The following is a 12,243-nucleotide window of genomic DNA, read 5'->3' on the forward strand; positions in this document are numbered from 1 at the left end:
TATCCCTGTCCTGAATAATAAAATGTGCGGCTAATTTAAGTTCGGTTCAGTTTTTTCCGTATAGTCACATATATTGTGGTAGTTAATAATTTATCTTAACTGATATATCAAACCGTAGGATAATTTCATTCGAAACCAAGGTGGACTTACCATTGCAATAATATTATAATAATGATGACAATTTATTAAAATTAATGAAACAGGGCGAAGCTCAATAGTACAGTAGTTTAAGCTTAGAAATTAGAACAATATTTAGAAATAAATAAACATTAAATACTTTAAAATATGTATTATAAATAATAATAAAATTGTTTGGCTTACCCAGTATTAGGTAGGGGAGACCAGGGTAAAGCGGATAGCTGGGCAAAGTGAATAATGTTAATAACTTTTTGAATATTGGTGATTAAATAATAATGAGTATATAAGTTGGCATCAATGTGTATCGTATTTGCTGGGATGATCATTTAATATCATTCACTAGTTTACATTCACCATAAATGCGTTTATACGAAAATAGTTAAATTTCTTAAAAAAATACATGATAAGAATTTAAGGTTTTTTAAATAATATTCATAAATTAACTTTTTTAAACTTAGTTTATTACGTTCATAATTATATTAAGTTAATATAGTTATTAAACACAAGTTCCTAAATCACGTATACTTAAAAAAAATAATGTTTATTTAAGAAAAAATCAATCTGGGCAAAGTGGAAATATCATCTTTTTAGGAAATATTTTATTTTTATTTGATGAAGAATATCTGAAAATGTCATATTTCGTGTTTATAGTGTAATATGAAAAGATAATTTTTTATTTTACCAAGAAGAATTTTATATTTTATGTTTTTTTATGATAATGAAAAATTAAATATAATATTTAAAAATGTTGTTTTTTTATTGTGAATAAATGTTTTAATATGTGTTCGTATTCATTTTATACAATTATTAATTGGAGTAACATAAATTATTTATTTATCTCATTGTTTATTACTTTTCCCAGCATCCCTGGTATCCGGGCAAAGTGAATAAAATTCCATTTTTAAAAATTTTTCATTTTTTTATTAATTGAGTGCTTATTAAATTTTTTGAATGGTTAAATAATGAATTTGAGAAGTCAATTTATGATTATATTAAAAAATAATAGTTTGAACACCATATTTTGACACATAAAGTTAACCTATGCGCTTTGCCCTGGTCTCCCCTACTATTATGATAGTAGTATGCTAGTATCTATAACCTATGTTTCACTCAAATTTCAAAAACTCAAAAGTTAAAAGTATAATAGTAAAAATTGAACATTTTAGTAATTTTGTTATACATTTTAGAATATGTTATAAGCCGGTGCGTTGTCATCTTCACTGTTCAAGTCGTATTTGACGCGGACATGTATGTCTAATTATTTTTTTTATTAAAGCCAAGGTTTTCGACTACAGCTGCAAACAATATATACAAATTTGAATGGTAATTGATTTACTATTTAAGCCCCGAGGGGGTTAGGGGCCGAGCCTCTATAAACTTATATTACTGGTCATCGAGTATAGCGACCGGAGCCGGTAGGCGACGGGAGCCATTAGAAATGTGTTACTTTAATTAACAAGGTTAAAATTACTTGTTAGGTCATCCGTCTGCCCGCAGGGCAGGTATGCTCTATCTAACTATCTATGTATGTACCTATTATTTAAATTATACCTAGCTTAAGTAGACATTTACAGACAAAACTTTATCTACGTGTTTTGAGTTTTTACAATTGTAACAATTAAATAAACATTAATATCATGAACTCTGACGAGGTAGACATCTATTTGAAGTTAAAAATGTTATTTTTTCTTCATCACTTCATTCGGCCCTGTCTTACCAAAAGTCCAAAATTTTTAATTTTTTACCAGACCACTAAAGTCTAGGGTGGGGCCCTCAAATAATGCCACAGTTTTTTCATATAAGTTTATTAGAAATTTACTTCAAAAACAACACAATAGGTATTTTCTGATATTATTTGATTTCAAATTTAACTTTAATATGTTTATATATTATAATATATTTTTCTCAGATATTATATATCTTTTCCATATTTATTAAATATGCTTAATTCACTAAATCTTTATTGAAGAGTATTATGTTTTTTAAACATATAGGTAACATCATATTTTAAGAAACTAAAAATCCGCTCTCTATTCATAAGCAATTTGTAATTAATTCATGCTTACTAATATTTAAATTTTAATTTAGATGTTAATGTTTTCTACTTAAATGAATTTAGTTATTTATTTATTATGTTATTTTATAGAAAATTATATAGATATTAAGACATTAGGATTGCTTAGTGATGATATGATAAGAGAGTTGGTACCCATTATTGGTCATCGAGCTAAATTGAAAACTAATATTGATCAATGGAGAATAATTATACAAGGAATGACAGGATCCTCGGGAATTAATGTAAAGTCCAATATAAGTCTAATTATTATTTGTTTGTGTATAATGTATTAATGTATCATATCTTTTTATTTTCAAGTACCTACCTATTTAGTTATTTGAATATTATTTAATGTCACAATAGGTATATCACTAAAAAATATATAATTAAACTTAATTTTTTTTCTTTTCTTAATTATTATTTTTTCTTTAGTTTGAAACAGAGCTAAATCAAAATTCAAGCGAAGAATATACCAACTTAAAGGTAAATTAATTTCATACCTCTATATTAAAGTATATTCTTTTAAAGTAAAATTTGAATTTAGCCTACACAAACGTCAACTACTTTGTCAGCTGAGAATCATATTTTAATAAATCTGGACAATTTGGAAGTAGTGCAACAAAGTGAACAACAGTCTAAAGAACTACCAAGTATACTGCAATCACCAACAAATTATATTCATATTAAGTGATGTTTCCTGAAACAAATAATAATTTTTTCATTTTTCAAGATTCCCTGGTATCTCCTATCCCAAATAATTTAAATGTTACTCCAGATGGAACCAAATTTGTAACTGTGAGAAGCCCTTTGTAGTTTAAACTTATACATGAAACTATTTTAGTTTTAATCATAAATTATTAAAATATAATAAATTGATTATGTAATTTGTAAACATTTATTTGTATCAATAAAATTTACTTCTTATCAAAATAATGGTATTGAATTTTTTCAAAAATGTAATGCTGTAAATTGTATGTTTAGCGCACATTGGTGTGAAATATAAGGTGGTGCTAATTTTATTATTTTACTTATAGTTCATATCATGATGTATCCAAACCAATAAACCACAGTAATTTACAAATTATTGGTGAAATAAATTAATTAGGAAAATTGGGGGTAATAATTTGGAGGAGCCTCGTGGTACTAAGCCCCCCCCCCCCCCAATCACCTTCTATGAGCAGCTATGATATTCAGTAACTACAACCAAAAAATATAATATATTTTGCACATGTAGTGGTTCTGTTTGTTTATTTTAACAAATTAATTATGGTTAGCTTAATCTAGTGCTCTATGAATTTAACAAATCAATTATGGTTAGCCTAACCTAGTGCTCTATGAATTTAACATAAGAATCTTACAAAAAATTTCAAAAATCGGTCTTCTTACAGAACCAGATATAACTCTCCTCTACAATTTTGTTCATAGGTGTTTTTCGATAAAACCACTCAGTAACCCATATTATTGGAACGCGCAAACATGTTTTTAAAGGAATTTTTCGATTGATTTTTTTCCGTGACACCTCCTCTTAAGACCCAACAAGTTCTTAGTTAAAACGATATACTGTGTTCAACTTTGATTACCAAAATATCCCACAAAATCATATACGTTTTATTTGTATTTTTTGTTTGTTTTCTTTTTTAACAACCCTGGCGCCATTAAAGAAAGAATAAATAAAACAAAAAAATCAGTTATCTTAACTATTATTATATAGTATTATATAGTATTATATTGTATGCCAGCATATGGCAGAATCCTTGTCATGGTGGCTGATTTGCCTTCATAAAACGAGCGTCTAGAGACAGCACAAGAGCAAATATCTTATCAATTATCATATCGTATTTCAGATTTCTTATCAATTATCATATAATATAATCGTTGAAAATTTTCAAATCACAAAACGTTTTTCTTTTTCAGTCTTTTGAAATTTTAAATATTTTAAATTTTGATTTATTCAAATATGTTTGAGTGCGCACATTGTAATCGTCAATTTGGTAAAAAGTACAATTTAATTAGACACATAAAATTACACATGGAGGGACGCACCATTAAATCGTCAAGACCATTGATAGATGCAGAAAATGAATTGGATATAATTAATATGAGTTTTGTTTCGTTTCAGGGTAAAGTTGAATTTTTTACTACCTAACTTATTTATGAATTCAATATTTTGATTTTTCATAATTATTTATAGAGTTTGAAGAATGGAAATCCATTGAAGAGGTAAGTTTTTCGTCGCGATTTGTTAAACAAAGGGGGACAAGATTTAACAAAGATAAAACTGTAGCCACAAGCGTTTATTATTGCCATCGTTCTGGAATGTTTTCAAGCAAGGCTACTGGAAAACGTGCCATGAAAATTATTGGTTCATGTAAAATAGGCAAGTGTCAAAATCAGTAATATACATTAATCAATTACAAAAATAGACGAAAGGCATATGCAGGGGCGTCATTTGGGGGGGGGGGGGTGCAGGGTGTACATTTGCACCAACTTTTTTTTAAAACAATTTCTTTGGCCTGCCAACAGTAAATATAAGCGCCGATATACCTAAGTGTTTTATATTATATATATTTTATATTTTTTCAGTATTAAAAAAAATGTATTGTACTAATATTTAATTTCCAAGAATGTTTGATGTGGTTTTTGATCCCACAATATTATAATTGATAAAATTATAACACAAACATTGTGAAGAAGAGTACCCATAAAATACATTTCTGGTTTTGAGTATGCAGGGAGAAAAAATGTGTAGGTTAGGTTCGGTTAGGCATTTTATTATAAAGGTTATTTATACCCATACATTTACTTACCAAGTGTATTAAAATATAAAATATAAAATACCACTGTACACTGGTATCCACAATATAAAATAAATTATGACCATGAGGACCAAATTAACGTCCAAACTTGTACTAATAACCCAATGGAAACTGATGAAATTTTCATGAAAATGTCAAGTGTACAGCAAATTACTGCCCCATCGACAGAAACTATTGCAAACAAAATTCAACAACTTTACAGCATGTTTCTGTCACAGGGGGGTAAATTGAACAATGAACAGCTGAAAAAAATTAATTCATCGTTAGACACAAATTTAAAAATATTATATGAACAGGAGAGCAATGCTGCAATTTTATTAAAATTACGATTTTTTTCAACAAAAAAAACTAAGATTAAAAATACCTGAGGAACAGCGATTAAACAAGCCAATATTGAACGTAAGACAGCAAATAATAGATGACTTAAACGGCAAAGAAGAGTCTCCTTATGTTCATATATTTCCACATTTTGACCACGCATATGAACAATAAGTCATTAACTTGACTTGTTATTTAATAACATTTACATATTTATTATTTTATATTATTTTATTATTATTATAATTTTTATTAACTACACTTACCTATATATTTATTTTAATTATTTGTATACGAATTATAAGACAACAATGCCTATATTATACTGTATAATTATATACAGTCTAACAATTATTTTTTTATTAGCTTTTAAGATTAAGGTTAACAATTATGAATTAAACCACATTTAACCACAGAAAAATAAAAATTTAAAATTTAAAATTATTATGGTAGTTTTATGACGATTATAATATTATGATAATTGATAAGAAATACGATATGATAATTGTTAATATATTTGCTCTTGTGCTGTCTCTAGACGCTCGTCTTCATAAACTAGATACTTTGCGCAAGTATTGGCTACAAATAAATACCCAGCTCGAAAAGAAAATTGGTCTTTGGATATCTAAATATTACAATTTATAAATATTTATAAACGCATACATTTTATTACTGACTGGAAAATAAACGATAATTTTCATTCATCTACAATACTGCCTTGAAAATTTATTTTAACCTTATCCAGAGGAGCAATTGTTGTTTTTGCCAGAGCACCAGCAATGGCGCCGGCCGCAAAACTGCTCTTGGAATTATTGTACTGAAACAAAGAACCATTGTTATTCAAATTAAACTTGCTCTAAAAAAAAGTATAGTAGAAACCATTTATAATGACATCCAAGAGACCTAGTAAAATAGGTAGCTTAGCATAAGACAAGTTTAATAAAATAGTTTGTTTTAAAATCAATACCGGTATTTTCCGCCATCTGAATTCTGAATATACACAGTATCACAAGCAGTAGAACAAAACCTGAAATATACAAAATATTGTTACTATGGACACATTTAATGTTCCGGAAAAAAAACGGCCAGAATGTAGATTTGTCAAATGTTTAATTACAGAAAATAATAATATAAAATATTTTGAACGCGCAATCTTCAATTTGATTCGGGTATTTTTTACTACCACATAAAAAGACTAAATATAACGCTCGTATTATATGTATAATCAAGTACCTAATTAATTTGGTTTACATGTATATTAAACAATGTATGCGATAGAGTTGTCCCTTGAGGTACACCAAATGTTATTGAAGGTTCTTTGCTTAATTCATTGTTTATTCAAATATGTTGTTTTCAATTTTTTGTTTTTGATATGAACTTAATAAATTTTGAGCTATTTCATTGATACCAAATGTTATTTTTAGGACAAAGAAATAAAAATTTCAAAAATTGGTCTTCTTACAGAACCAGATATAACTCTCCTCTACAATTTTGTTCGTAAGTGTTTTTCGATAAAACCACTCAGTAACCCATATTATTGGAACGCGCAAACATGTATTTAAAGGAATTTTTCGAGTGATTTTTTTCCGTGACACGTCCTCTTAAGACCCAACTAGTTCTTAGTTAAAACGATATACTGTGTCGTAAAAATATCTAAGACGGGGATGTTTTTCTAAACATGTATAATGGATATAATATATTAATTATTAACATAACTATTGTACTAATTAAATATTTCAAAACATTTATTAAATTTTTTTAAATGTATTTTAGGCACACATCAATTACAATTCGAGAGTAGATTTGACGGGAAATACACGTGTAAACCGACCGAATAGCAGGGTAAGAACATCGTATATTGATTATAAATGTAAATTAAAATGTACATTTTTTCACATATCAATAATTGAACTAAAGCAAAATGTATATAATATAAATAAATCACTGTTTTTAAATGCATAGTACATACATGTTAAAAAATATACTATAATAAACCAGTTATAAATAGATTATTTCATATAGACTATGATTCTATATTATATTAATTATATTTTTTTTTAAATATTTACCTAATATGTATATAAGTATGATATATATATATTATATTTATATAAATTGTGAGTTATATATATTTCTAAATTATTTTTTAGTCATCAACTGCAGAATACAATTCGAGAGTAGATTTGTCAGTAAATAAATATAAAACCCGACCAACATGCGAGGTAAGAATGATTTTGATGATAATAAACTTATACTAACATTTTATATGTCGATAAAACTTCCTAGGAAGTCAGTGGCGGGGACTGCTGTGAAGACAACATAAGGCTAAAAGATGAGTTAGCTGAAATTGAAATAGTTAAAAACCAGTTGCTATGTGAAAAACGATTGAAAAAAATTGCTGGATATACACTTTTATTTAATATACGTAAAGCTAGCTTAAATATTAAAAGAGAGAATATATTAAGTTATTACCTATAAGTTATATAAGTTATAAAATTATTATTTTTATTGTTTAAGGTCACAGGAGTTTACTCTTCAACGATTACAAGATATAATTATTAGATACGCATTATAGGCAGTGTAAAAGTTAGCATTTTTAATTTACGCTACATTATAATATACGCATAATTTACTACAAAATTGAACTATCATAACCCACATACAAACATAGATAATGTATCTACTTACCATCAAGTTTCATAATAGGTCGATTCACTTTAATTTTTCAACTAACTTAGAAAATTTGCGTAAATTTGCTATATTATGCACTTGTAAGACGGAGACAATAAATAGGTATCTGTGTAGCGAGTACTAGCGACCACTTAACTCATTTTATGTAGATGAACTGTACACGTTTATTTCTTTTAACAAAGAGGTCTTCAATCTTTTTATGCAGCAGGCTACATATTATTTTATAAAAGTCTAGCGGGCCTTATTCGTAGTAAAAACATGTATTTTATACAAAAATTCAGTTTTATTATTACAATAAAATTTTTATGATGAAATCATAAATTTGTTTTATTTTTAGTGTGATAACTGACATTGTTTTTCAAAACTAATTTTCCTATTTAATTTGGTTGGATCAGAGACGATGGAATCCTGACTAAGTGAATGTTAGTTAACCGACAGCGACGGATCCAGGGCTTAATTTTGGGGGACATGGAGGGGTAAAATTACAAAAAGCACAAACATTGGCTACAAAATTGGTAAACACAGTGTGAAAGATAGGAAACTATGATGATTGGGAGGGGAGGGGGTCCCCTTTGCCACTCCACAGGATCAGTCACCGTTAACCGAGCTCTAGTTTTTGATTTGATAATTTTCATTCGTGAAAAAATATGCTCACAAGTGTAAATTCTGCCAAAAACAGACATCATTCTTAATGCGCTGTTTCGAAGATAAGATAAGTCTCCGTATCAATATTTTTTGAATAAAAATTGAAAGTTCAACGTCATTGTACCTACTTTTCATATAATATTTTATCGTTCTGTAAATCAATACTCTCAATTTGCATATTTTCTGGGACATCTCCAATTGCGATAATGAAAATGGAATTAAAAACAAATTAAAAACTGTTCATTAGCTTTGATATATCTAAGAAGGAACCTCGAATCAAACTGGAGTTTTAAATCAGAAACGCTTCTGCATGTTTTTCCGTTGAAGTAACATTACATTTTGACAAACATGGGAAGTGAGTTGTGTCAATTTTTTATTAACGATGCAAGTTCAGTACTAATCCAGACTTTGTTCGGTATAGTCGATTATTCGTCGGCTCCCTTATTTTTTTTTCTCATTAAAGTCATCATTATTATTCTTTTTCAATTATTAGTATGGATACAGAGTGTGCCAATTGTCGAGAAAAACTAATACACAAAGATATACTGGAATGTAACATATGCAAAAAAACTATACGTTTCTCCTGCGCGGGATACTCAGAAACTAACTTTAGAAAAATGTCAAAATTGACCAAAGGGAATTACACTTGCAGTGACCACAAACAAACTAATTCAAGTATAGATAATACTCAAACACCAAAAAAGGTTGAAACAAAAATTGATGAACTTATAAAATCTGTCGAATTTATGGGTAAACAATTTGATAGTTTTAATAGTAAAGTCGATTCGTTGATTAATGAAGTAAAAAAGTTAAAAATCGAAAATGAAAAAATGAAAAATGAAAATAATTATTTACTAAAAGAAATTTCGATTATAAATTTTAAAATCGATATCATAGAACAATCAAACCTCATAAAAAGCATTGAAGTAACCGGTATACCTCATACTCCCAACGAAAATTGTGCAGAAATCGTGAAAGAAATTGAACTAAAAACTAACACAGTTATCAACGTTGTAGAGGCAAATAGACAATTATTTAACAACAATTCAAATAGTATAATCATAGCAAAACTAGAATCAATAGATATGAAAAAAACTTTAATCAGATACAGTTAAATTACTAAAATATCAGCAAACAACATACTTAGTACCTGGCCGGACAAAAACAAAATATTTATCATTGAACGATTAACAAAGGAAATACGGTCACTATTTGGAAAAGCAAGAGCATATGGTAAAGAAAAAATTTTCAAATTCGTATGGGTGAACAACGGGGACATACTCATGAGGAAAGACGAAAATTCAAAAATACAACGCATAAAAAATCAACAAGACCTCGATAAAGCGTAAGTTACACTGTTCAACTCATTCTGTTATTACAATAAAATCTATGTTTATCTCAATACAAATAATAATGTTAATAATTAAACCAAACAATACATACTATTTAGAAATCTTAATTTTAACTAACAATAATTTCCACATCAAAATTATACACAGTTGTACATTACATCTTAGTAAACATCATTCAAGCAGATATGGCTTCAATTAATAATATATATGAACTTTTGGACTCTGGTAAAACCAACTTGCATTGTATTAATGAAATAAACGAAAAATTATCAAATCACAACAATAGTTTCAATATATTACACACAAATATCAGAAGTTTAAACAAGCACATAAATGATCTAGAATATTTAAATGCATCGCTAAATGATAAATGTCATATTATTATAGCTTCAGAAGCATGGATTGGTAAAGACTTCAACCCTAAATATTTTTCATTTTGTAAAGATTTCAAAATAGAATATACCTTATGTAGATCTGATGGATTAGTGATTTTTATTAAAAATGATATTATTTATAATACGACTGAGTTAATAATTCAAGACACTAATTGCCTATTTACAACAATAAATTTTAATGGTCATGAATACAGTATACTATCACTATACAGATCTCCGAATGGAGATATTAACACATTCTTGGCACAATTTAATATTGTAATCACCGATATAACCAATAAACACAAAAATACTAAAATTATTATTATAGGGGATTTATGTACACATTAAATTGTGTGGTAAAACAATAGTTTGGTAACTACTAATTAGTAACAATAAGAACTTCAATAAAAAAATTTAAAAAAAATGAAAGATTTTTAAATCTTAACAAAATAACAGTAAACGTGAAAAGTCGTCACTGAATACACATCGTGTATGTCTCAATGTCGTGTCGCACCATAGTACCTATATTAGGGTGTTCCTTAGCTATAGATGATGGGAAAATAATATCATAAAATGTTTGGTCTCACCCCCTAATATTGTGCCTATATGTACAAAAACGAACTACAAAAAGTTTTGGTTCGATCAGATAAGGTTAACCCGTGCCGACTTGTGATTTAAGTTTGAACTTACTACATTTTTCAATATTTACGAAAATTTTTAACATTTTCATAAATATTTCGTTAACCTTTAGAAATTTCTATATTTTTAATATTACATATTTTAAAGTAAATTAAATTTGCTATAACTTTTATTTTATTACATTTTTTCATATCTCCAATGGTTCGTGAAGTATTTCGACTTGACTCCAAAAAAACACAATTTAGGTATTTTTTCATAATTATGAATTATTGTGCGGGCTAAAATAATTGTTACAAAACTCCCATATGAAATTTTCTATAAAGTTATTTTATGTATTTTTGCCTTCATATTATCGCTGGTAATATAACAATCACAATACAAGTATAATGTTCACAATAATAATGTATTAATCTAATCTCTTTCACCTAATTATTTCTCTATATTTCCGTACATAAAAATTAAATATCAATAGATTAGATAGTACCTATTCGTATGGTTAATTATTTTGATATTACGTTTTAATAGCAAGATAAGTCTGGTTCTTATTTTGGTACAATTGTACCTTATTATTAATGTTAGTTTGATCGTAATAGCTGTTTAGTGAAGATCTAACATTTACCGTCGTTTGTCGTTGTATGCTTTCAAATTGATCCCGTTTTTGTATTATTATAAATAAAAAAATGTCAAAAAAACTGAGAAGTGATTATCAAATATTTTTAATCGGGTCTGAAGAGACACAAATTCACGGTTCCAAGCTTCCATCAAACGGTCAAATGCTTTCAGTATTCTTTTACAATATGCGAACTGTTAACCTTGTTGTTAGGGAAAGTGCAGCGTTGGCTGTGCGTGAATGTTGTATTTTTTGGGAAAAAGCAAGAATTCCTATTCGAGCGATTCAACATTGCATTGACAAATTAATTAAATTATATAATGAATGGCGCAGTCTCCAAAAAAATTCTACAAAAGTAGGTGAGTCATATAGATTAAAAGAATACGATTTTAAAAATAAATTAAATTTATTATTCGATATTGCTCATTCCGATGCTTTAAAATTAATAAAAATTGACGTTGATAGACAATTTTTATTGAACCAACGTTTGCCCGGGCGTCCAGGATGTCTCTTAGGTAAAGATATTACAGGAACAGTAAAAGAAAATAAGAACGTTCAACGAAAGTTGAATGAATCAAATAGAAAAGATAATTATAATAAA

At 27.6% G+C, this 12,243-nt stretch overlaps 1 protein-coding gene across 1 annotated transcript; it reads left to right on the forward strand.

Annotated features, from left to right (window-relative positions):
• The first annotated feature begins 4,223 nt into the window (after nt 1-4,223).
• Nucleotides 4,224-7,879, forward strand: LOC115033113. Its single transcript, XM_029485135.1, has 5 exons — nt 4,224-4,314; nt 4,386-4,414; nt 7,102-7,170; nt 7,479-7,550; nt 7,615-7,879. Exons 1-5 carry the CDS (start codon nt 4,224-4,226, stop codon nt 7,804-7,806), a joined length of 453 nt encoding a protein of 150 aa, XP_029340995.1. The 3' UTR covers nt 7,807-7,879.
• The last annotated feature ends 4,364 nt before the right edge of the window (nt 7,880-12,243 follow it).

This window comes from Acyrthosiphon pisum, chromosome X, assembly GCF_005508785.2.
Source record: "Acyrthosiphon pisum isolate AL4f chromosome X, pea_aphid_22Mar2018_4r6ur, whole genome shotgun sequence".
Taxonomy (NCBI): Eukaryota; Metazoa; Arthropoda; class Insecta; order Hemiptera; family Aphididae; genus Acyrthosiphon; species Acyrthosiphon pisum.